Source organism: Girardinichthys multiradiatus, chromosome 24 (assembly GCF_021462225.1).
Source record: "Girardinichthys multiradiatus isolate DD_20200921_A chromosome 24, DD_fGirMul_XY1, whole genome shotgun sequence".
NCBI lineage: Eukaryota > Metazoa > Chordata > Actinopteri > Cyprinodontiformes > Goodeidae > Girardinichthys > Girardinichthys multiradiatus.
In genome coordinates, this window is record NC_061816.1 from 10,663,842 (window position 1) to 10,690,789 (window position 26,948).

Below are 26,948 nucleotides of genomic sequence, written 5' to 3' on the forward strand. Positions count from 1 at the left end.
CACTCCAACACATCCTCATTGCAATTACAGTAAACATGCCTTAAAATAGAAAAGTCAGAGCTATATTCAACTGAAAAAAACACAGGAATAAGGCACTGAAAAGGCACTGATCATTTCCCCCCTGGTTACTGTGGCACATAAAAGAGAAAACTGTTCTGTAGGTTCTCTGATAAATCGTGAATTACATAACTTAATAAATCAACTACTCTATAATATGCTAGTTTGATACAGAACACGGGTGCCTTTCTGGATTCAGTTTGAATTCCTCACTGTACTGACTCACTTAATAGCAAACAAATGAGCTGTGTACAATATGTCATGAAGTATGGCTCACCATTTAATTATAGCTGATACAAAACACACTTTCAGTGACATCTTTCCATCAACTCTGCTGAAGCATCCCCATAGCATGATGCTACCACTACCATGTTTTGCAGGGGGGGGGGGGTGTTGATGTGTCCATGGTTTTCTTTCAAAAATGGCTTTCTTCTTTCAATAAAAATCAGAAAACACTGCCCTAACTATCGATTGTATTAAAGTCAAAATAAGTGCACTAAAGCTCTTGATTGTTGCGTTTATAGCCCAAAAATTGCGGGGTTTGATTAACTTAATGAACAGAGGAAATCAAAAGCAGATTTTTTAAGATTTTAAATTTGGCCGATCATGAAAAAAACTGGCCGCTGATTGATTGATTGATTGATTAACCCCTTGTTTTATGCCTAATCTACAGTTTTGTTTAGTTTGTGTTTTTTTTTTAACTTTATTTTAGCTGTGGTTTAAAAAGGTTACATCCTGTTTAGGTTGACCCGGTTTATTGAGTCAGTGACCGTGTTTTCACTCCCTCGCTTGAGTGAAACTTAATCTAAGAGTAGCTATTTCTTTTGAATCTGAAACCAGCCGAGTGACATGGTTCACATGTTTTCACATCAGATGGATCTGCAGATAATGCGTAGGCGATAAAGGCGGTGTAGAAGAAAGAAAAACTTACATATCGGCTGATAAGAGTCCGAAGAGTGCTGAAATCCATCCCCATCCTGCTCGTATTTCCTCTGCCGACACTTCTCCGTTCTGCTGTGTTTCTGTGAAGCTTATTTCCCCGCAGCCGCTGGCTTCCTCTTTATTTTTCTTCCTTTGTCCATGACTTTTTTCTCAGCCTTGTCTTCTTCCTAAAGTAGAGAGGGCTTGGTCCCAAGAATGCTGCTCCCGACACACTAAACCTGTTCTCCCCTTCAGAGACCGTAATAAGACTCAGAAGGTGCGGAAGAAAGCTCAAAGTGGGCGTCTTTTAGGGCACTTTTAGCGCACTTCATCCAGAGAAAGTGCGCTTTCCACCCTCTAGGCTCTGTCTAGTGCCCCCCTGTACCTGGGCGCGTGCACTGATAATCCTCTTCTCTCGCGCAGCGACCAAAGCAGATTTTCTCTTGTGTACGTCACGCGGGGCCAGGTGGTGCCACCGGCCGGAGGTGGGGCGCATGCGCGCTCTAGTGTTTTCGATGTGTAATTGATTAGCTGTTTCAGTTAATTATAGGCTATCGATTTGTTGTGTCCGGGCGGATTGCCCACCTACAGGTGCATCTCAATAAATCAGAATATCACTGAAAAGGTAATTAATTATTAGATTATTGTAGATTAATTCCACACAGAGTAATATATTGCAAGCATTTCTGTCAGTTCAAGTGTATGAATAAGGTTTACAGCGTATAAAACAAGCAAACTCTCCCTTTACTAAAACAGTTTTCTTTTTTTACAGAAGGTTATAAATAAAAACCATAAAATTATTTTAATATTTGAGTCTGGAAAAGTGTAATTTTCTAATAAACATTGTGTAGGGACCCTGTGTTAGGGAAGCCCCTGGTGTTTTATTGGAAACTTTAATCTCATCTGCATTGTTGGGTTTGTCCCTCCTCTTCCTTCTTTTGACAATACTGCAAAGATTGCTGACCAATCAACTGTTACTTTTGGTTGTGTGGGAATGTGCCAAGTCCTACTGGACAATTAAATCTGCATCTCCGAAAAGGGAATCGAGGCAGAAAGTGCTCTAAATTTTCCTGTATATGGTTCATCTGACTGTGGTGGCTCTTGAAACACTGATTCAAGCCAAAATCCACACTTTTCTAAATGTCCTCCAAACTCTTGGCTGAGGTTTGCTTTATGATCTTCTCAAAGATGTAGATATCCCTGTTGCTTTTGTACCTTTTTCTATCACACTAATATGCTAGCTTCTTTAGCAATGATCTTTGGTGGCTTGGCCCACTTTTAGAGTTTGCCAGTTACTTTCCCAATGGTATCATGTCTAATTTTATGCCAAACTAAATTCAGGGGTTTTATTAGCTGTAAGCCAGAATATTCAACTTTGAAAGAAATAGATGCTTGAAATGTAGCACTCTTGTAATGGATCTATATGATTTAAAAGTTCAACTTAAATGGAAACATGGAATAATAGAAATACACTGACTTTCAAATGTAACTCTAATTTATTGAGATCAACTCGGCCATTTCTAAGCTCAGTTGTCATAAAGTTTAAAAATTAACCAAATGTGTAATACATTTTTATTCCCTAAGTTGCTGACTCACTTTATGTAAAAAAAAAATGGTCTGTGCGATATTTTATGAAAATTATTAATAATTGTTGACAAAACAAATATTATGTGACATATATTTTTCCACCTTTGACCAGCTTTCCTGACCCTGCTAAACATCCCCACAGCATGATGAGGCCACTGCTATGCTTCACACTGAGGATGGTGAATTCAGGGTGCACTGCTAGGTTTTTTGGCTTTCTTACAACACTGGCTTTCTACTACAGTCTCTTCCATAATGTTTTATGTGTATAACTGACTTGTCAAAAACTAAGGGCAAAATTATTTGATCACACAATTCAGTTTGCAGATGAGTCCCTCTACTTAATTTATTAAAACGTTGCCTCTTACAGATGTGTCTGTGGCTCTGGGAAAACATGTGTTAATTTCCTTCTAAGAATCTGTTTATAAGTACATTTATCAGTAACACATTTTATATTACACCCTAGACATCCTGCCCCAAATTACTTGAAAGATGCTGTCCAAAATTGTCACACCAAATTTAAGAAACTGGAAAAGCAACAAAATGTGCAAAATGTAGATATCTGAATATAACTTTGACACAAACCATATTTATTTTGATGCAGTATTAGATCATACATGCTTTATATCAATAATGCCTGCAGTGCATTTATCATGCAGATTATATAACCTTGTACTGAAATGCACCCAAAGCACATGTAACTTTTCATAACTTTTAATTTTAAGGATCAACTAAATGTTTGATGCTGACCACACCAAAACTTTCAAGCCAAAGTATTGGCACCCTGCCCTTATAAACAGTTTCTAAGGCAAAGGTGAAATGGCTTTCCTCGTCTTGTCCCAAATTATCTGATGTCCCCGTAGACCTCGGTTTGGCTACAGAATTCCTGTGAGAGTGTAGATGTATCTCCCCAAAGTGCTGTCCACTCAGAAGATGAGAAAGTACTTTAAAATATTCTCATATTCCCTTTACAGTAAGTATTACTTTTGTTCGTGTGAAACATTTTATTCCCAGGTAGGTTAACACTACTTTAAACGTTTATGTCGGGCGTTTTAGCCTTTTTAGGTAGAATATAACAAACAAATTATAATCAGTATATTTTGTGAAATGAACGCTGTTGTTTAGATCGGAACCACGACCCATGCTACTTTGTTTCAAGAGGGAAATATTTTCATGAAAATGTTCAGTCTCTATTTCCTGGAGACGCTTTCGGCGGGTTCAGGTGAATCACAATTGAAAAGTTGAGTAATAGAACAGCAACTACTTCTTGTTATTTCCTTCAAAGTAAAATCTGTGATCCAATAATTTATAAAACAAAACCTAATGTTAAACTACACATATAACACTTCGTTATTTAGGGAGGTTAATGAGTTTTATTTTCAAAGTTTCAGTCTTGCTTGGAATTAGATTGTAATAATTTTATCAGAAATTAACATATATCTAAGTTTTGTTAAGTTTGAATTTTATTTGTGTAAACTCAATTATAGCTGGTTATTTGGAGTCATTCTTCTAATTATGAGGTTAATTGTTTTTACAATTCCGGGATGATTTAAATTGTTTGATTTATTTCTTTAGGACTTGCCTTTGTTTTATGTAAGTTGGGTTCTCACATTGATGGTTCTGCATGTAGTTAGTTTACATTTCTGACTGGTGATTTAATGAATAACATAGTATATAGTATTGAAGTTATTCAGTTTTTTCTTTTTTATAACGTTTATGGAAGTGCAGTTAAAGTGTATGTATGTTAGTATGCACCTTTTGACTTCAAGGATCGCCTGTGATCTTATTTTGAAAGGAACCCGGTCACATTCTTCCTGCGCCATGCTAGCATGACTCGCTTTGTCAAAATGGCGTCGCTAGAACTGGGAGGCTGCAGTTAGTTCACATCTATCTAACGTATTTACCATTTGGGGCACACCAAACACGATATCCACGGAGAGGATGGCAAGCCTGGACCAGAAATCTCCCAATGTTCTGCTGCAGAGTCTGTGCTGCAGGATCACCGGGAAAAGCGAAGGTACGTCAGTTAACGGTAGCTTGGCCGCCTTATTACCACACTGGAGCGTTCAAAGCAAACTCCTATTTAAAAACCTGCCATCTTGTTTCAACTAAATGTATTGCGTTCTATCTGTATCCTATGCATATGGTTAATATATCGCACGACTCGTCGGTTAAGGCTAGAAACTTCGGCGTTAACATTTCCACGCCAGACGTCTCGTCATTTATTAATAATTAATGGTTTTCTACGTCGGACGTAAAACGGTTGAAGTGGGCGAGGATTAGCCCCTGGAAATCAATCAGGATGGGCGTTTGTTTATATTTAGTTATCTCTACAAAATCCAGAACTTAACAGAATGTTAAAATGAATGATTATAATTTCGAGATATTATTTGATGGCTATTACTATGGTGAGACGGCCCGCTACTTGCCGCCTGTCACTAGTAATAGCCATGGACCGGTTTGTAGGTTTTCCAGCTTTCTGTGAGCTTGTTAACATTTTAGCCATCACGCTGAGTAATAGGATTCTGGATTTACTGCAGGCCCCTGCAGGAAGGAAGTCATCCCACACCAGAGGTTGTCATCGTGTGCAACCACAAACCTAAACGGATTTCATCTCAGTATTTTGGGGCCATTGCAAAGTGTGACTATGCTGTAATGTTAGGAATCCCATCTTAGCTCTGGCTGTATGTTTAGGGTCATTGTCACCTGGAAGGTAATGCTACACCCCATTCTCACCTTCCCTGGCACTGCTGAATTGCAGTGGATTTCATTTAAAAACAGGCATTCCACAGTATTTAAAAACAGTAAAAACAGTATTCCAATTTTATTTTATAAAGAAAAACCAATAACAAATATGTGCTGCTTTGTGATGATCTATCAAACATCCAAATTACATATGCAAAATGTGGTGGTTGTAATGTGAAAGAAGTGGAAGAGTCCTGTAAGATGCACTACCAGGGATGTCCAAAGTGTGGCCCGGGGGCCATTTGCGGCCCTTGGAATAATTTTGTGTGGCCCCAGACAGCAGTTCAAGAATGATAAAAATTTGGCACTCCTTTATATTATCTTAAGTGGAAAATATTTAATAAAACACAAAGTATTTTTATTTTATTTACCATGTTTTTCTACTTTCAATTGAGTTTCACAGCAGGCAGGGCCACACACATCCAGCAACTTTTTCCTCAAAGCAGACTTGGACACACATTCATTAAACTTGGTTAATACAGAAAGGGTTTTCAAAGAATGTTCTTGTTTTTGTTGCTGGGAATTAACTAAAAACATTTTCTGGACCAACAAAATTGAAAACATTTAAACCCTCTGCAGACCTATAATATATGTTCTTTTCTACTGTGTTTCATTAAAATACGGCATTTTTGATTAATTACTCTGCGGGTAAAAATAAATAATTCACTATTATTTTGCGTTTTTATTTGAAAAAAAGGTGATGGGCTCTGGCAATTTTGGCCCACGATGCACCACTAATAGGCATAAAGCTGTTTTTCTTGTCTTTGAGCTTATGTCTCTTTGTCACGTTCAACAAATGTATGAAACGTTTGCGGTTGAGTACAGTTGATTTTTAAACCAATCTTGAATTGAACTGGAACTTATTTTTCAGTAAAACGTCTTCAAATGTGTAACTAGGTTTTAAATCAATATGATGTGTGTAGTACAATTAGTGACCAAAACAAATAAACTGGAAAACACCTTTGACACCGTTTGACTTATACAAGGCCAGGAAAAAAAGATTTTCCTCCTCACAGATTTTTGACTAATGTTGACCACATTATTGGTTTAATTTCACCTTGGTCTGATTACAGTCACACCTGGAAAATCAATAAATCATCTAAACAATCTTAAAAAGTAGCAAATGATGCAGTGATCTAAAGAAATTCAAAGACAGTTATATTTATCTGGTTGCATAGAGTAACAAAACCATTTCGAAGGCTTTGTGACTCAAGAGGACCCAGAACAACATCTGAAGCACTCCAAGGCCCACTTGTCCAGTTAAAGTCAGAGTTCATGATTCAACAATTAAAGTGGGAACACAAAGCATCTGATGATCCTCAAGATGTGGTCTACACCTGCAGTCATCATTGCAATATCAGTGTGTGAATTATCCTAAAGGCCTGCTTGGGTGCAACATTTGGTAGCAGATCATATTTCAAATGTCAGGCGTTTATTCACTGCATAGCTATAATAAATGTGGCCTGATATTCACGCCTCCTTAATGGCTGAGAAGCTAAAGATCATAGAGAGTGGTGGGGACAATGTTTAATTGTAAATAAAGGAAACTGTCAGGAAAATGTGGGTTACTCAGAATCGATATCATTTCTATTTTCAGAAATACAAATGCAGTTAAATATTTCCCAGAAATCTTGCAGCCCTACAAGACAAAAACAGCACTTTTTGGAAGGTGTGCCTCCTAATACAGTTGATATAGCCATCTGAGTGTTTCAGAAAACATGATTGTGGTGGCAGTGTGATGGTCTGGGCTTGCTTTGCTGCTTCAGGACCTGGATGACTTGGTGTAATCTATGGAACCATGAATTCTGTTCTTTACCAGAAAATCCTGAAGGAAAATGTCCGACCATCCCTTTGTGACCTTAAGGTTAAGCACACTTGGGTTATGCAACACTACACTGATCCGAATCACACCAAAAAGTTCACCTCTGATTGGCTCAAAATGCTAAATGAGTGAGTGCCCAAGTGTGAGAAACAAGCAAAAAGAGAAAAAAGAAACATCGTTAAGCAGTGTCATTTAGACATGAAATGCTGCCCTTTTTGAAACTGATGGTGTGTTTCTGCAGCGGACGTTGCCCACCAGTTCCAGTATGCTGTGCGAGTCATTGGCAGCAATTATGCCCCCACCATTGAACGAGACGAGTTCCTGGTGTCGGAGAAGATCAAGAAGGAATGTAAGCGCAGCCGGACTTAGACTATACGTGACTGAAAGTACATTCAAGACATGGGTTGCATGCCTATAGCTATAGCATCATTAAATCATGGTGGATGGATATTCTTTGGCATTAGATGTGAAAGTAAAGCGGACAATAAACATTATGTGTATATTCTTATTTTTATGCTAGAACAGCTATAGGAAAACATTTAGCCAATCCCAGTGGATCTGTGTAGTAACTGATGAAGCACAGTGAGCTGGAAAACATTGATCTGAGGTACTACTCTAACAATAAAACAGAAATAGCTCAACACTGCAGAGACAGTGATGAATAGACCTTACTGATTCAAATCCATTTTAAATGGGATGTTTAAATACAGTTACACTGAATCCGGGAAATATTAGTAACACAAAGGAAACGGCTAAGGAAACATTATTTGTTGTTGTCACAGGGTTTAGGTGTTTATGTTCATCTGAGGACCCCTCCCCAGTTAACAGTGGGTTTTTGTTGCCTTTGCAGTGTTGCGACAGAGGAGGGAAGCAGACGCTGCTCTGTTCTCAGAGTTGCACAGAAAGCTTCAGACACAGGTTTGTGTTTTCTGTCGGATGTTCTCCAGCCTGCACAGAAAACCCTCTGATCCAACATCGTCACAAACTGCTAGATGTGTCTGCAATTCCTTGTGAATGTCCTTATACCCCTTAAACTTGTTCCCATTTTGTTACAGTACAAACATGTCTGAAATTCTGACGAACGGTATTTAAAATTGTGCTTGTAATGTGCCAAAATGTCAAACTTCTGCAACATTTCTCTCCATCTTTTTTGCTGCTTGTCAGGGTGTTCTCAAGCATCGCTGGTCAGTTCTTTACCTGCTGCTTAGCCTCTCTGAAGACCCCCGCAAACCTTCCAGCAGGGTAGGAGAAACACACCCATACAGCCGTAATATCTGATGATGTTCATCAGTTGAAAATGAATTTAAACATGATTTAAACCGGCCTCCTCAGGTTGGAAACTATGGGGCGCTTTTTGCCCAAGCCCTCCCGAGGGACGCGCACTCAACCCCGTTCTACTGCACCCGACCCCAGAGCTTGGCCTTAGGCTACGGAGAACGAAGCGCAGGGTTGTCTGGAAGCATTGGGACAAGCGGGGTTTCAAGTCTCGGAGTCTACACGCTGAATGGACCCACGCCGACGCCACCGACACTGCTGGCTGGGTGAGTTTTCAAAAATCCTCCAGTGCGAGTACACTGATTAAAATGATAGTTTTGACATTTATACTTGCGTCACCGCTATCTTTAGACCCGAATTACATGCCAGTCGCGGTTCAATAGTTTCACCACTAAGAGGCTTTTGGTAGAACAAGGTAGTTAATCAGATGTTTCTGTGAAAGTCCCTGTGGAAGATACAAGAAGCACCAATTAGCTTCAGAACACAATTTCACCTTTTAGCCTGAGCTGTTATAACACAGGTTTATGAGGCATCAGAAGGACAATTCACTCCATTTGCTCTCATTAATGATGCAGGAGCCCGTCAACTAAGAGGTGACCAATAAAGACTCTCGGCTCACCTTCTGATTGGGAACAGGCACTTTTAAGGTTTTCTAGCCTGAAACATCTACCGACACCTTAATGATGCAAAGTGGTACAAATGTCTGCTTGGTTGACAACGCCAATTTAATGTGTTGCAAGAAATCAGAGGAACTCTGTTGTTTGTTAGATTTATGTCAGGGCTCCTGACCATCCATCCATGCATTTCTTCATCTGTCTATCCATTCACCTTTCTGTCCTTTCTGTTTATCTCTTTCTGGTTATCATAGTGAACATCTCCAGAATCAAAATAAAATGAAGACATCTTAAAATTTGAAGTCTGGAACAGTAAAGAAAACTGTTCAACAACACTGAAATTTGTACGTCCTAATATTTCTGGGAATCACTTCAGCTATGCTGCATGACTGTAGCTGCATATGTAGGTTATATTTCTTGCATGGTTTGTTGATGATCAGATGAGCCTGCACTGTGGGGTAAAAATGAGCTATATTTGATTAATTCAGCATTTTTGCCTGGAGACCAGCTTAATACATAATCCAACAAAGCAGCGGGCCATTTCCAGTACAAACCACTGCTCTTTTGTGTGCTTTTCAGTCAACCCCCCCAGTCTGTAGCTGCAGGCACTCAGTCTCTGGGCTCGCGGTTAGCCTGGGCTCTTCCTATAAACTCCTCCCCCTCTGCCACCATGGCACCGCCTTCAACCCGACCACCTTTCGGGCCACAAGTGCCAGCTCCAAGAGCGGTCCGTCCTCGCAGAGACGGTGACCCAGCTGGTGAGTAATGGTGACAGAGACCCAACCAGGAACAAGTTATGTGTGTCTGTTATTTTTTAAGAAATAATTAATTATTAAAGTACTAATTAGCATTTGAAGTAAGTATGGATGTCAATGTTGTAGTAATTTTTAAAAAACAGAAATAATGATCGATATCACTAATCTTTAAGTCATATAATCACACAGCTTCTCTGCAACATGATGTAAGAGGTTAAAACTTTAGTAAATCACTTTAGTTGAGGTAGTCTGAAGTGGAAAGTACCCATGACATCATGCTAAAAAGTACAGAATCCACAACATTTGCAATGCATGTGCTGGGGAGGTCTCTGCTCAGCTCAGAAATTTAGCATTATTGATTTCCAGATCCTACAAGTCTTTTAGGTTGTTTTCTGCTGAGTTTCTTTCTCGTTGTTTTCAATTCTCAAGTCCATTTATCTGAGCAGCATTGCTGAAGAGTTCAAACTGCACCTCCAGCTCTGACCTATCGTCTTCTGCCGCTGCAGGTGAGGTGAGCGAGGCAGCGCTGGTGCGTGACATCCTCTACGTCTTTCAGGGAATAGATGGCAAGTTCATCAAGATGAGCGCCCAGGAGAACTGCTACAAAATAGACAGCAAGGTACGCAAACTTTTGACTTCTGAGGGTGAAATTCCTCAACTAGTCGGAAAGGTTCTTGATAACTAAAGCAGAACTGGACAGATGTAACAAGAAGCGATATTCAAAGTGGTTGTTGCAGTTAGCTCGTTGTTGTTGACTGTGCTTCAGCAGATCGATGTAAAGCTTTTTGTTTAATTTCCCCTCAGATTTATTTTGTTTCCCCACTCCTGCCACTTTGTTGTCATACCATCGATGCACAGGTGGATCTTGTTCCTTTTTCTAAACATAGGTTTCTGGTCGATGTGCTCCATCAGGACACACTCCCAAAGCCACAAATAAATAAATGAAGGACAGAGATATTTTGGAGTGGTTTTTTTTTCCTACTTAACCTCTCTGCAAAGCAAAAGGACTGGTCAAGCAGATGAAAATTTAATGCGCCATTAAATGTGAACTACGCTCCTGCTGGGAAACCAGTCTGTTGCTACTTAGTGGGCATTCTAAATACACAGACTGCATGATAGAAAAAAATACAGTAGTTTTAGCTCTCCATTCATGGCTGCTTAAGGTAAATATTTAACAAATGACACATTTGTAAATGTTTTTAGGTCTTAATCAGTATTATTATTGTGGAAGAGATGTTTTATGCAAGCCTAACTCTAGCAAATGTTTTGTTTCATTAAACGACACACTGTAATTTTAAATTAGAAATAGTTGTTTATTGAAGAATCACAGCAGAGCATTTGTAATTTGCTTTAAAAAATCCAAATTCTTTTAGCCTAGAACAAGTTAGCAAAAGAGTTCTGACAGACATCTGCAACATCGAATACGGGCATCATTATGGTAGATAATCGCCACCCAAGACAAACATAGACCAGCAAAGTTTACAGATTGAATTTGAAATCATAAGGTGAATATTTCTGCGATGTCAGTAGTGAAAAAGGAAGTCAAGAATAATGTTGACTGAGAAGTAGTAGATTGGAGCCCTAATAGTCGGACATCCTACCCGAATTCACGTCTTGGTGAATCCAGTCTGCCTGAAATTCTCCACACTGACAAATGATCACTGTGACAAAAATACAAATACCGCGAAGTTCGTCTAGAATTAGTTTTCTCACTTTATTGGGAACTAAAATGTCACACCAAGTGAATGCTGATAGGAGGCAAGTTAAAATATTGAGATACCAGTCTGCCATTAATTTGGCTTAGACACGTCAATTATGCTGCTGCCTATCAAAGGTAATATGCAGATGCAACATTTGGAGCATGGTTAATGATTCTAAGAAATAACGAGATCCATGGACCTCAGCGGACTCTTTGTTTCTTAACTGAGAAACTTTATGCTCACAAACAACACCCATGGTCTGTCGTCGCTGTGGCATGAACTGTGTCCTTGTCCCTCAGCCTCAGTCTTCCCTTCCTTTGAAGTTTCAATTGTATCATAAACATGGAACAAAAAGTGTTTTGAACAGATGGGGGAAGAAACATCCCCCATTACCTATTTATTCTCAAAAGTGGATGAGGTTATTTTCATTAACCTCATCCACTTTTCCTTTTGGCTAAAATGCTCTCAAAGTTATAATTTTTTTATAACATAGGAGCTTTAAAAACATAAAAACAGATTGAGATTTATTTATGTTTCATAATTTGAAGATTTTTAGATGTTCTGACTATAAAACCTAATAACTGCCATTTAAATCAGCATCTGAACAACTTTTAGTAACAACATTTTCCTATCTTGCATTTTAAATCAAAGAATCCAGATATGTTTCTTCTAATTGGATAAATTGAGATTTGACAACTTGCAGATAGAAACATTTTATAACAAATATGTGATGTATGCTCACAAGGCGGTGCTATGCAAGTCCCTCAGGGACACCAGCAGCAGACTGGCTGAACTTGGTTGGCTCCACAACAAAGTGAGGAAGTACACTGACGTCAGAACCCTCGACCAGGCCTTCGGATTGGTGGGACAGGTGTGTTTGGGTTTGACAGGTGTGCAGTTGTCCTTCATGCACATGTTCTTTTTTAATCCTGCATTAATGCTTAACCCTCCAGAGCTTCTGCGCATCGCTTCATCAGGAGCTGAAAGAATACTACAGGCTTCTCTCTGTCCTCCACTCACAGGTAAACACACATACTGATCATGTGTGGAGGGTTTTTTATTCAGTTACTTCAGATACTACTGACTAAATCAGTTTCTCTCTTTTAGAAGGGTATAATATTCAAATTTAAGAGTAAATATTGTAGTTTGTTGATCTTTACGTGTCCTTTAGTTGCAGGTAGAGGATGAGCAGGGTGTGAACATGTGCACAGAGAGTAGCTTAACTCTGAGAAGGCTTCTGGTCTGGATGTACGACCCCAAGGTGCGACTCAAAACGCTGGCTGCTCTTGTCGACTACTGCCAAGGTGGGTCATATTCCTACCATAGCTTGTGTGTGTGGTTATTTTATGTTTACATGTTGGTTGCATTGAATCTGACCTGATCTGCGTGCCTTGTAGGTCGTAAGGGAGGCGAACTGGCTTCTGCAGTTCACGCCTACGGGAAGACTGGAGACCCGCAGATGAGAGCACTGGTCCAACACATCCTCAGCCTTGTGTCCCACCCCATCCTCAACTTCCTCTACAGGTGGATATATGATGGAGAGTTAGAGGACACTTACCACGAGGTACATTCATTTCTTGTTTGGTAAAAATCTGATCAGTATACTTAAACGCTCCTGTGATGCTCCTGTATGCCGTGCTTAACGAGGCAGCTGAAGGTTGGCCATCCTGGGGTCTTCTTAAAGAAAACTCATTAAGAGTTTATCGCTTATATCTGGAACATTTTTTCCTTCTACTGCACTGATGTTTGACCCCAATGACTGAGACCATTAGTGAAATGGGGAGGGGAGAAAGAAGGGAACGGTAGGCCTGCCTCTTAAATGAGAACTGATGGGAGCAGCGTAATGGAGACCACCATGATGGATGAGTCTCCTTTCCTTTTTTTCCTGTTACCTTTCCCCCCCTCAGTCTCTCCCACTATATTTATGAGTTCAGCATTATCTGCTGCACTACATTGGATTTAAGTGCTGTGTTTAAGACTATCCAAATTAAATTCGTAAACCTTTCAGTGGCTAAAACCACCCAGGAGGCCTCACACCATCGCCACGTGGAAACACCTACAGTAATGGACTTTTTAGAAACTATTTCAGTGTTTTAAACAGATGAAAGAAAGGGTCACATTTCAGTAAAACCAAGCATGTGCAAATTTCAAAGCTATTTGCTGCAGTCGTCTTGCATTTAGAAATTAAAACCGGCCCTCAGGTGTACACGCCCACTGATTTAAAAAAATAAAAATTTGACCATAATAAACAATGTAAAAACTTTATCTGCATTTAATGTGACACATCCTGTACAATCCAACTGAGAAAAATGTAAACAATAAAGCTACAATAACCTGGATGCATAAGTGCGCACATCCCTAGTTTTCTTTGACACATACCTAACATTATCTAGAGTGAATAGACTTGATGGGAAATAAAATTCAGCAGTCCCTAGTAAGGCTTTCATCACTTTTTCACATTTGCGTCTTTATGTAAAGCCCAAGTTTGCAGAGAGGTTACAAAGAATCAGAAGAATCTTGTTAAATGAAGGTATCAGTCAGGAGAAGGATTTTAAAAAATCCACGGCTTTCTAGATGCAACGTGGCACCATAAAGGCAGTCATCAGTAAATTGGAAAAAAATATGAAGAGATGGGAATTTGTTCAGGAAGGCTGCAGTTTTCCTTGTATTCTTAGTATTATTCTTTGTCTGAACTCTCTCTCCAAAGCAAAAACCCAGGCCTGACTAACAACACACTAAAAGCTTGTAGGAAAATGTGTTGTAGTTTGGCACAAAAAAAGAGCAGCATTTCCACAGTGAAATGTGGCTGTAGTATTTAGATCTGGGATTGATGTTCTTACGCTAGGACTCAAATCTCCAGAAGGCAGTGGACAAGATATGTTGTAACTTTAGTAGAGTATTACTAAAGAAGACTGGATGCTGTTCCTGAATTGAAGCAGTTTATGTTTTATATTTATTTACATAAATAAATTAATATTTTTTCTTTTAATTGTACAGGATAAACGTTACCTTAAAGATGAGAAAGGTGTCGTTTTCTTTTGCATTTGGTTTTAATGGGCATTTTAACAGGGGCGTGTGAACTTTTGAGAGCCCTGGTATACCCAGAATAAGTTGGACTGAAATGTTTTCAAAACAACCAAACCAGCTGGTTCAGCATATTTCACACTTATAAACTGAGCAAGTTTAAGTAAAACAGACTTTAATGAACCTCTTGCTTCTGCTAAAAATATTGGATTTCAGTTTAGGCTTTACATTTCTTCTACTCTGCAGATTAGTGCGTCTCGTAAAGGTCAACGCACAGCTGCCTAAGCCAAATGGCATGTTTCCCTGTCTTTCCTATTTTGAAAAGTGGCTGAGATTGTGCTGCTGCTACCAAAAGGCAGTATTAATTTCCACCATCGTTAGCAGGTGGACCAACAAATGTAAAAAGGTGCAGTTAACGAGCCTGCTTGCTCCTTTCTATAGATGTTTCTTGTTAATTACAATAAACGTTTTCAGAGTTTCAGTTTAAATGTACCATAATCATGAGTGATTGTCATTTAATTATTTCTTAGATGGATTATATTCACTAATTAGGTGACTTCCAAAGGCAGGTGGTTGCACAGGATTTTATTTAGGGGTATCATTATAAAAGGGGTATAATACAAATGCACACCACACCTTTCAGGTTTTAGTCTCAAACGACGTATCGTTTTCTTTCCACTTAACATTTATGCACGATTTTGTTGTGGTCCATCACAAAAATACTAAAGAAACATTCACAAAGGGAAAAAGTTCAAAGGATATTAGTATTTTTGCAAGACATTGTTTAAAAATGCTTTCTGGTGGGTAGAATATGTTCTAATGTAGTGAAGTAAATGTGAAGTAAAATTTCTTGTTGCAAATATTAAATGGTTTGAAAAACAACCTCTTCACCCTCTCTTAAACTTGTTGTGCTGTTTGTTTTTAGTTCTTTGTAGCATCAGACCCCAACGTGAAGACGGATCGTCTGTGGCATGACAAGTACTCCCTCAGGAAGTCAATGATCCCCTCGTTCATCACCATGGACCAGGCTCGCAAGGTAAACATGTTACAGATGGCAGGATTCACCATCATTGACTGGCCTCCATGATAAAGACAAGACGCCACAGAAACAGCAGAGAAGCTCCACAACAACAGATCATGTCCATGTGTCCCTTTAGGTTCTGCTGATTGGCAAATCCATTAACTTCCTGCATCAAGTTTGTCATGACAGAACACCGCCAGGCAAAATCACACCGGCGTCCAAACCTGCCGACACTCCGAAAGATGGTAAGGTTCTCTCTCTGTCTCTCGTTTGTCCAGTATTTGTTCTCCCCCCAGATTTTTTCTTCTGTTTTAGATTGTTGTCACATTTGATGCTTTAGATCAAACAAATCAAGAAGACCTTAGTAAATACATTATTTACTCATTCATTACGGGAACATCCAGGTCTGATTTCTGTAGGACCTGTAGAATCAACAAATTACCTAAACCGAACCTTTCTGACAACATGAAGTAGGCCAAAAGATCCCCAAAAGCAACACAAAGTTTAGAGCAGATGAGACACTTGCGACAATAAATCATGGAGCAGTGGCCAACATTCCCAGACGTGACCGACCCACCAAGATGGAATGCATACATCTGATGTAAACTAACTGTTTCAGAAAGAGAACATCAAACCAACATTCAAACGTGATAACAGTGGTGTGATGGTCTTGATGCCCTGCTGTAACCATGCATCCTGCTCTCTGGTGGACAACGTCCAGCCACCATTTTATGACTTTAAGCTCACTAAAAAACAAAACGAAACACAAAACAAAAGGTTTTGGAGTAGCCTAGTCAAAGTCTAAACCTAAATTCGATTGAGATGCTGTGGGCGGTCTTCAACAGGCTGTTCACATTCTAGTTATTAGGTTTAGGGTGTGAGTCTCCACAGTGATGTAGAACACCTATTTCCAGTTATTGGTTGGTTTGGGTTGCTTTTTTCCTAGTTAAATAAAATCATCATTTAAAAACATCCTGTATTTACTCAAGGAGAAAAGGTTGAGTAAGGTAAGGGAGTAAATACATTTAGAGCTGTATATATAGAGCTCTTCAGTGTTATTGTTGAGTCAGGCATGCTAATGACATCAGTGTCCACTCTGTATTGATAGTTGTATTGACAAATGTTAGTGGACTGGCAGGGATCGATGGTCTTACCGCTCCGCAGCCTCGTCCTTCTGGCTGTAGAGACCAAGACAAGTTATATTTAATTCATTGATCCAGACTGGGATTTAGCTCTGTAGCTTTTACTGTGTAAAATGAAGGACACACTGGTTTGCTGCACAAAATATTGATGCGTTTGACTGGAAATCCTGTCAAAATTGTTACCTTCTGGTTTGGTCCAGAGGCATGATATCAGTTCAATACTGACATCATCTAAAAAGTCTTGGAAATTTAGAGATCCAGGTTTTTTCCACCATAAACCATCTTCTCCCACCGCAGACGTCCTCACTCACAGGAATTATGGAAGAGTGTGGCAATAGTTTTATGGATTTGCTCTGTCCTCCCAGGTGCCCTCACAACACCCTTTCAACTTCCCCACAGTTTGTATAGTCCCCGGTGGGACTTTATATTCAGGTGGCCACCAGCAATCTGTGTCCTCAACCAGCTTTCTTACAGCTCTGGTGAAAGCAAACATCCCCACCATATGCTCACTAATCAGGGTAATAAAAAAGTCACTTCGGCCTGGCCATGCTCCACCTGCTTTAAAAACTGCTATGATCATACTGATTGATAAAAATAAAAAAAACTGAGGTCCCTGCAAACTACAGGCCTATATACAACATCCCATTCCTCTCCTGGCTTTGTGAAAAGGTATTGCTTTGTGGCTTAAGGATGAATACATACAACAGTTGCTAATTCAGCCTCACATTACAACACATTATTGGATTCAATAAGACTTAACCTGGTTCAAGTCCCACTATTCTGAATGAACAGAATATACCACTATGGATCCATTTTATTCACGCTGTACCAAGTCATACGTTCACTTTCAAACCTCATTCCACTGCTAATGAAAAACAACATGAAAATAAACAGCAGTTGTAGTTGACACCAAATCTGAGCTTCTACCACAATCAGCACTGGTTTCACAGGCCAGAAAATTCCTTTCTGATCGGGAAAAAAATTAATCAGAGCATGGAAAACCCATATTTCCAGACTTCAATCTCAATTCCAATGTCTATGTGGTATGTTCTTCCTTCTACCTTCCTACCTTATATCACTAATTTTTTCACTCACGTCTTCTGTTTCTTGTGTTGTTTTTACTTTGTCCTTTTTCTCCATCTTTCCTTTCCTTCCTCTATCCTCCTTCCCTTCCTTCCTCCTTTCCTTCCTGTGTGTCTGTGTGGTTTTCCAGTCTCCCATTTTACTTTACGTGGAAAATGTATAGATCTCTGACCACCCCCATCCTTGCTGATACCGAGAAGCTCATCCATGCATACTGTATTGCACTTCTCATCAGGGATCCCCAGTAAAAGCATCAATAGCTGCTCCTCTGCTTCACACATGTAGAAAGGCCTGAGGGATCCAGACTTTGGACATTTTAAAAAGTGAATTTAAACTTGTTGAAAACATTTAAATAGATCCACAATGTTTTTGTGCGTTTGGTCTGGTGACCTTACCAGTTTTTACGTCTGCAAATTGTCAACTAATACTTTATATTATGGGATGATTTCAAAGTGCTGAAGTGCTTTTGTAAGTAAATTATATTTTTGTTGAGTTAAAAGTAAGAATCTAGTGTAGAACATCTTTAATTGGTGGAGCTGACTCCTTCTCTCTGTTCTCCTGTAGCTGCAGAGCTGCTGTCTGACCTGGAAGGAGCTTTCCAGGAGAAAATTGATGCAGCCTACTTCGACACCAGCAAATACCTGCTGGATGTTCTCAACCGTAACTACCTGCTGCTGGAGCACCTGCAGGCCATGAGGAGATACCTGCTGCTGGGCCAGGGAGACTTCATCAGGCATCTAATGGACCTGCTAAAGTCTGACATCTTTTATGTTCTGTAATGGTTGAATTTTCTTAATGTCAAACCTAGATGCTCAGTATGATCTTTGTATTGTTTCTTCCCAGACCTGAGCTTGCCCGTCCTGCCACTACATTATACCAACATAACCTGACTGGTATCTTGGAGACGGCAGTCAGGGCCACCAACGCTCAGTTTGACAATGCAGAGATCCTAAAGAGGCTGGATGTACGCCTGCTGGAGGTATTGCTAACAAGTACATCTAGGTTTCCCATCAGAAGTCAGCACAGTCTTCAAATTCTTGCTGCAGCGCTGTTATTCTTTTGCCTTCAGGTGTCCCCTGGTGACACAGGCTGGGATGTCTTCAGTCTTGATTATCACGTTGATGGACCCATTGCAACAGTAAAACCCCTTAGATGTTCTAAAATGACTGGTTGATATACTGTATATTAACATGCTTGTAACAACACATTTCTTTATGTGCATCAGGTTTTTACCAGAGAGTGTATGGGCCACTACCTCCGTGTGTTTAATTTCCTGTGGAGGGCCAAGAGAATGGAGTACACACTGACAGACATCTGGAAGGGACATATGTGTAACGCCAAGCTGCTCAAAACCATGCCTGGTATGTTGAGTGTGAATACAACTAGGACTCTGGGGGAGCTGTAGAGATCTATAGCTCAGGTTAGAGAATCTGTTTACAGGACAGCTATTGTTTGTGAAGTCCACACATCTGGACGTTATAGAGTAGCAAGAAAAAAGCTATTGTTAAAAGAAAACCATAAAATGTTCCATTTGCTGTTTGCCAGAAGCCACGCAGATACAGCAAACACATGGGAAAGGAGCTCTGGTCAAAAGAGACCAAAAACACCCTTGACCCTGAACACACCGTCCTTACTGTGAACCATGTTGGTGGCAGCATCATGCTGTGGGGATAGAGAAGGCGTCAGTTTTAGAATGGCCCAGTCAAAGTCCAGACCTAAATCCAAATGAGAATCTGCTGGAAGCTTTTTTTTTTAACAATGAAGGGGGCAGGGGGATATACAGGGGTTGTACAAGGAAACTGAAACACCAGTCATTTTAGAGTGGGAGGTTTCATGGCTAAATTGGACCAGCCTGGTAGCCAGTCTTCATTGATTGCACATTGCACCAGTAAGAGCAGAGTGTGAAGGTTCAATTAGCAGGGTAAGAGCACAGTTTTGCTCAAAATATTGAAATGCACACAACATTATGGGTGACATACCAGAGTTCAAAAGAGGACAAATTGTTGGTGCACGTCTTGCTGGCGCATCTGTGACCAAGACAGCAAGTCTTTGTGATGTATCAAGAGCCACGGTATCCAGGGTAATGTCAGCATACCACCAAGAAGGACGAACCACATCCAACAGGATTAACTGTGGACGCAAGAGGAAGCTGTCTGAAAGGGATGTTCGGGTTCTAACCCGGATTGTATCCAAAAAACATAAAACCACGGCTGCCCAAATCACGGCAGAATTAAATGTGCACCTCAACTCTCCTGTTTCCACCAGAACTGTCCGTCAGGAGCTCCACAGGGTCAATATACACGGCCGGGCTGCTATAGTCAAACCTTTGGTCACTCATGCCAATGCCAAACGTCGGTTTCAATGGTGCAAGGAGCGCAAATCTTGGGCTGTGGACAATGTGAAACATGTATTGTTCTCTGATGAGTCCACCTTTAATGTTTTCCCCACATCTGGGAGAATTACGGTGTGGAGAAGCCCCAAAGAAGCGTATCAGTGATGGTTTGGGCTGCCATATCATGGCATTCCCTTGGCCCAATACTTGTGCTAGATGGGCGCGTCACTGCCAAGGTCTACTGAACCATTCTTGAGGACCATGTGCATCCAATGGTTCAAACATTGTATTCTGAAGGCGGTGCCGTGTATCAGGATGACAATGCACCAATACACACAGCAAGACTGGTGAAAGATTGGTTTGATGAACATGAAAGTGAAGTTGAACATCTCCCATGGCCTGCACAGTCACCAGATCTAAATATTATTGAGCCACTTTGTGGTGTTTTGGAGGAGCGAGTCAGGAAACGTTTTCCTCCACCAGTATCACGTAGTGACCTGGCCACTATCCTGCAAGAAGAATGGCTTAAAATCCCTCTGACCACTGTGCTGGACTTGTATATGTCATTCCCAAGACGAATTGACGCTGTATTGGCCGCAAAAGGAGGCCCTACACCATACTAATAAATTATTGTGGTCTAAAACCAGGTGTTTCAGTTTCATTGTCCAACCCCTGTAGGTCTCTAGATGCTTTAAGAGATACCAGAAGAATTGCTGCTATACCTGCAACTGCATGTGATTATGGTTCAGAGGGGGTTAATACTAATGAACGCCACAGACTTTAAGATTTATATTTGTAAAATAATGTAACGTGACACATTGTGTGAGTTTGAAGACTTGTGCTGCAAGTGGCTTCTGTTGTTATGTTGAACTATGCACCAAAGTGTAACACTTATTAAGAATTAAATTGACACTACAGATACACATAAAAATGTGTTAGATTACCCATGAGGCATTGCCCTGAATTTTATTCATTTCTGATGAACTCTGACGACTTCCAGGATGTCATATAACTGTTGACATATAAAAAAAAAAATGAAAAAACAAAAACAGTTTTTAAAACAAGCTTTGGAAAGTGTGAAGTAGATTCTGAAGCTTTTCCAAATGCCTAAACCTTCACAATAGATACTATATACACTATCTGGTCACTTTATTAGGTACAAGTACTGGGTTGGACCCCTTTTAGAGTAGCTTTAATTTTGTGTGGCATAGATTCGATAAGGTGTCCATATTGACATCATAGCATCACTAAGTTGTGGCAGATTTGTCGGCTGGATGCCCATGTTGGGAATATCCCTGATGGATGGAGATCTACTGACCATTAAGACCTCTGAAGTCCAGTGAGCTCATTGCTATGTTCAAGAAACCAGTCTGAGATGATCTGAGCTTTGTGACATGGTGCATTATCCTGTTGAAAGTGGCCATCAGTAGGTGTGTGCACTGGGTTTTTAATGGGATAGACATGGTCAGCAACAATGGCACTAAAGGGCACAAAGTGTTTGTAATATTACTGTACCTGTCCTTTTTGGCTTGCAGAGCTGTCTGGTGTGCTGCACCAATGTCACATCCTGGCCTCTGAAATGGTTCACTTCATCCACCAAATGCAGTACTACATCACCTTCGAGGTTAGAACATTACCGCTGCTGCCACTGTAACGTACCGTAGGACATAAAAATACCAATCACAGACCAATATGTCGCCTAGTTTAGTAATAATAGAACAATGACATTGTTTAGTGTATCTTAGCAAGTCTCCATGTAGAAGGACACATAGAAGCATCAATTGTTCATCATAAAAGCACTGCTATCATGTTTGATTGTCCAGTATTACCATTCCTGAACTTTGCATGTGTGTGTAGGTGCTGGAGTGCTCATGGGACGAGCTGTGGAACAAAGTGCAGCAGGCCCAGGACCTCAACCACATCATCGCTGCCCATGACGTCTTCCTGGACACCATCATCTCCAGATGTCTGCTGGACAATAACAGCAGGGTGACACAGCATTTTCTATTCTGTTGGATACTCTCCAATCTCCCCTCTGACTCCATTCTGACATTATCTGTCTTTCTAGTCTCTTTTGAACCAGCTAAGGACCATATTTGACCAAATTATCGAGTTTCAAAATGCCCAGGACTGCCTCTACCGTTCGGCGCTGGAGGAGCTTACCCTCCGGCTCCTGTTTGAGGAGAAGAAGCAGCAGAGGGAAGAGGAGGTAAGATGTGGAGATAGTTTTAGGGTTCCAGATAACCCTAAACCAACAAAGAGGTACATTGCCTTGTGAAAGTATTCCTACCCCTTTAAACCTTTTAAGAAATCCTTTTTGAGGATGCAACAGCCTCGTTACTGAGGTGTGTTTAACCTTTCAGCAAGACAATGACCATCAACATGGAGCCGGGGCTATAATGGAATGGCCCAATCAAAGTCCAGATCGGTTGCCAAAAACTTGAAAGCAACAATTATGTTTACAAATTCCCTCTATCCAGTTTGCCTGTGTTTGAGCTGTGTTGCAATGAAGAATGGGCAAAAATGAGGATGATTGAGATTTGTAGCTGTAATTTCAGCAAAAAGTGGTTTGACAAAAGTACTGACTAAGGGGGACTGAATTGCAAATGCATCTGGAAGTTTTGTTAATGTCAAAAAATGCAAAAAAGAAAGTTGAAAGGGTATGAAGACACTGCTTGGCTTTGTGTCAGTATCCTGTCTGTCTGCTGATTCAGGGTCAGTGGGGAGTGACAGCAGAACAGGAAGCAGAAGAGAAGAGGAGGATTCAGGAGTTTCAGGACGCCATACCAAAGATGCAATCCCAGCTTCGAATCCTCACCCACTTCTACCAGGTACCCGCCTGACTCCCCTTCATAGATTTGGTTGCATATTTGGTAAAACCATCCGATAATCTGTTTTTCCCTGCTTCCATCTCTCCTGCTCCTTCTCTCAGAGCATCGTCCAGCAGTTCCTCGTGCTGCTGATGACCAGTTCGGATGAGAGTCTGCGCTTCCTCAGTTTCAGACTGGACTTCAATGAGCACTACAGGTTCGTCTGCTAAAACTCAGTAAAAACTAATCTTGATTTATGTTTACAGCTAAAAAAAAAAATAAAAAATCTTTCTAGTTGGCAGAGTTTGACTTTTTTTTTTATTAAAACCAAGTCACACAACACCATAGGGTCCAGGGAGTACGGTAAAATCTATGTTTAACACCATAGTTTTTTAATTTCAACTGTGTTTTCTTTTTTTAACTGACCGACAGAGGAGCCAGGAATCAGGTGAGGCTGAAGGACTCATAAAGCAAAAGCAGGACACTAGGTAGATTTTCTTTCTTTGGAATAAAATAAGCCACTCAGCAGACAAAGTCTAAATAATAAGCTGGTTGATTAGTTGAAAAATGTTGAAGAATTGTGGGTTTTTATTTCACTGTTTTAAGCAACTTGAACCGCTTTTCTTAATGTTTTGATTGAATTTCTATCAGGGCCAGAGAGCCGAGGCTGCGAGCTTCGCTGGGCACCACCAGAGGGCGACGTCCGTCAAACATCTGACGTGACGAAAGCAGCACAGACAGACGACGCTTCGCCTCGCAGCAAGGGGTGTGACCTCACGCCGACGACACGCGCGCACACACGTCACCACCGTCCAGATGATGCCATTCTCCTTGGAGAGGCCTGCTCTGGAGACATCATGAAAGGAATAATGTCCAGAGCTGGCTAACCCTGAAAAGGATCTTGGCATGGGAATTTAGCAAAAAACAACTTGAGTTTGTGGAACATGTCCAGATGAGGAGATGAAAGGTGCAGCCATCAGACTGAGCTCTCCAGGTCATCTTACATGGCATGCCTTATTACGGAGGGAAAGCAGAACTTTATTCCTCAGCTGGGATGCTATGTCCAGTCCCAACACACGTTTGTACATAGAGTGTATGCAAAAGTGTATGTATGTGTTGAAGCTTCTCTACGCATCAACATGTGGCTTTCCGTCTTCCCATTAGAGGGTAACCAATATGAATCTGAGGTCCATTTCTTTTCCATTTTGTTTTTATAGAGGTTATTAAAATAATACATTCTATATACTGTTAGTACTATTGTTCAGTAAATGCGTTCTTTTTTTAAAGTTTTGTGGTTTTTTTTTTGCAGAACAGACAATTAGGTCAGAAGCTAAAGGAACATCAGAATAAGTAAACTGTACGTCAGCCTAAGCTTTGTTTTCCTCTCCTTTCTCTTAAAAGGGCATATATCATATTTTAAAACATCTTTAAAGTATGAAACATAAATCACAATCAACCTTTCAGTTGATTTGTGTTTTCCCTCAAGGTGGATAGGTCCTTTAAAACCTCACTTTTCTTACACGAAAAGAGCCTTTTGAGTTATACGCTTAAAAACAGGAGCCATTTCTATGTGTAGATGATAAAGTGGCATCTGCAACACCACCAAATAAAGAGTTTTCTTTACAATAAAGGATATATCTGATCATCTAAGCAGGAAACATAGGTGAGCTCCATTGAAGTAAACGACTGAAGAGGACATATTTCTCAACCACCAAAAACTGAAAACAGGATTATGAAACTGTTGAGATCTTGGCTTCTAGACAAGGAACAGCCCAAAGCTGGCTGAAAGGACATGCCACAGCTAGGAAAGATAGCTTGAACAGGGAGCCAACCGACAGACCTCGGAGGTAGTTGTTTGTGAGCTTAAAGTTTGCATTCTCTGTCAGTACAAAACGTGTTAATGGTTGCAGATTGTGTTGAATCAGTTATTCTCCAATCCTCCTGTATTAGTTATGATAATTAGCTGAAAAATTAAACTGATTTTTCTTGTTTTTAAACCAAATCAAGGATAGAGCGTTTGACTGCGTCTGCCTGAGTAATTTACGTTCGGTCTCGGTTTCCACGTCTAGCGTTATATCTTGGTCACCATTTATACAAAGTTTTCTAACGAAAACGGAAAAATTTAGTTGTACTTCTGTTTACATGACAACTGAACGTTTTCTGAAAATGGCACAATTTAAGAACAGCTTCCAGTGTGAAATGGTTTGAAAACGAACCCGTTGTTTGAATCTTGCTTACAGGGCAGTCCTGGCTTATGTGCAGTACAACTGAAATCAGTTTAAATTAATGCGCACACGCACAACATAACAGCTGCTGCCAGTTTAAAACCCCCGTTAAAGTTCTTATTTTCTCCCGTTGTGTAATACGAAGTGTCTTCGTATGTTGTTGAGTTTCGAAGAATATACCGGCAACTAGTGGTGTGGCGGGTAAAATTACACCATTTTCACGTCTGTGCTGTTGCCGTTTGAACGGAGAATGCAATTAAAACGTCATGTAGCTGTGCTAACAGAAACAGGGATAAAAATCCAGTTTTCAATGGATTGTTGTGGTGTTAACAGGTCCTGGAAGTGATTCTTTAAGGCCAGACGACATGTTATGAGTGGGGAAACTAACTGTGGAAAGACAGAGTTTGAATGGTGTGACGGGCGGTGTCCTTGGAATAACATTTTGAGAGCTACGTTACGGACTGATTATGTGGGGAAAAGGGTGACAATCACTGCGTGGCTCCCTAATTGGGCATCAGAGTAACAATGCTGAGCAGAAATTGCAGCAAACAACTTAAAATTGATACGTTTAGGGTTTTTAATTAGTTTTTGTCACCTTTTGTTTTTAATTATAAGCAGACTTTGCTGGCCACAGAGCACATTTAAATCCCTGGGTGTGGTGCCGGTTTTTTAAGTCTCCAGGCTATTGTTCACAGACAGTTCTCCCAATTTCCTCCTTCTTGCTGGATTAACCACTATATAAATCTATATAAAACTCAAATTTGAGCCGCAGACTTTGCTGCCACTACAGTTGTCACACATTGTGTTATGAACTGATGCCAGAGTTAAAATCTTTCAACCAAATAGGTAATCTGAACATGTTTAACTTAATTTGCATTTTAAACTTGATTTATTCTTTCCTAATTTTAAACTTTCTTCCTTCTTAGAGGTTTATATTAAATACAATCAACAAAAACCACAACAACCTCACTTCATGTCACCATATAAACTACAGGAGCTAGAACATTTTTCTAAAAAGTGTACATATTACATAAAAGTCCAATACTAAATAATTATTTGTCAATGTTTACTTGGACAGTTTATTTTTGAGAGGTATGCCTATTCCAGCAGTGGTAAACAAGTATTTAAGTGAGGTTTGCTGCATGTGTCAGTCTCGAATGTAGATCGCAGGAACATCAGGGATGGTTTAAAGACTTGCTGTAACAGCTCATGTTTCTCTTCAAAAGTAGCAGTTGATTTGGTGCAAAAACTTACAAAGTACGTGTTGTTTTTCTAAAGCACTGCTGCTCGGTGACAAATTGTTTACTTCTGCAGCTGAAGAAACCATTTCAGGTTTTAGTAATAGTCACATTTTTTCCTCAGAGCAGGTAAACCTTGTTCAGGTGGAGACATATTATTCATAGCCTCCTTCACAGATGAGTGTAACCTGACTGAACCTGGGTCAGGACTTGTACGTTCTCTTTATTGGATAGCTCATAATGTAAATGTGGGGAATAATCCATCCTACTTCTTTAATAAAATGTATTTTTTTTAAACATAAAGGATGTTATTGCTTTACTTTTTTATGACCCATGATTTGGGATTTCTGACTATCCTGCTGGCAATCGGGCAGAAGCAACATCCGCATTAAAAGGATTTCCTACCTTTTTTTGTCAATTTTAGAGATTAGGGCTTTCACCTCAGGAAAACAAAATATAGCTTTTAAGACTGTTTATTTTGCATAAGTCCAATTAAAACATTTTTATAGCAGAAATGTCATGGGTGAGACTGCCAATCACGGTGTTTTTGGTCATTATTGCAATAACGATAAAAGTGATGTTCAGAGCAGTCTTTTTGGG

General features: G+C 40.1%; 2 protein-coding genes across 11 annotated transcripts in view; one reads left to right on the top strand and one right to left on the bottom strand.

Moving 5' to 3' along the window:
• Positions 1-1,380, bottom strand: part of atp11a (ATPase phospholipid transporting 11A) — a 78,894-nt gene extending 77,514 nt beyond the window's left edge. For all 8 annotated transcript variants that reach the window (XM_047355438.1, XM_047355440.1, XM_047355439.1 and 5 more), the window contains exon 1: positions 989-1,380. In XM_047355438.1, coding sequence (XP_047211394.1) covers positions 989-1,033 — 45 coding nt within the window. In that variant the 5' untranslated portion in view covers positions 1,034-1,380. The remainder of the gene's footprint in view (positions 1-988) is intronic.
• A 3,012-nt stretch (positions 1,381-4,392) lies between these two features.
• tubgcp3 (tubulin, gamma complex associated protein 3) lies at positions 4,393-26,651 on the top strand. Of its 3 annotated transcripts, none has more exons than XM_047355629.1 (24): positions 4,393-4,579; positions 7,371-7,478; positions 7,980-8,047; positions 8,294-8,371; positions 8,462-8,670; positions 9,598-9,776; positions 10,280-10,392; positions 12,219-12,344; positions 12,427-12,495; positions 12,645-12,777; positions 12,871-13,037; positions 15,423-15,533; positions 15,655-15,763; positions 18,308-18,497; positions 18,587-18,722; positions 18,813-18,881; positions 18,969-19,104; positions 21,611-21,699; positions 21,933-22,064; positions 22,144-22,284; positions 22,790-22,906; positions 23,008-23,102; positions 23,318-23,373; positions 23,537-26,651. In XM_047355629.1, the coding sequence occupies exons 1-23, from the start codon at positions 4,504-4,506 to the stop codon at positions 23,352-23,354; spliced, it is 2,688 nt and encodes an 895-aa protein (XP_047211585.1). In that variant the 5' UTR covers positions 4,393-4,503; the 3' UTR covers positions 23,355-23,373; positions 23,537-26,651. The 3 variants fall into 3 exon arrangements, with proteins under 3 accessions (XP_047211585.1, XP_047211583.1, XP_047211584.1); XM_047355627.1 differs by having other exon boundaries at positions 23,318-23,333; XM_047355628.1 differs by lacking the exon at positions 23,318-23,373.
• The last annotated feature ends 297 nt before the right edge of the window (positions 26,652-26,948 follow it).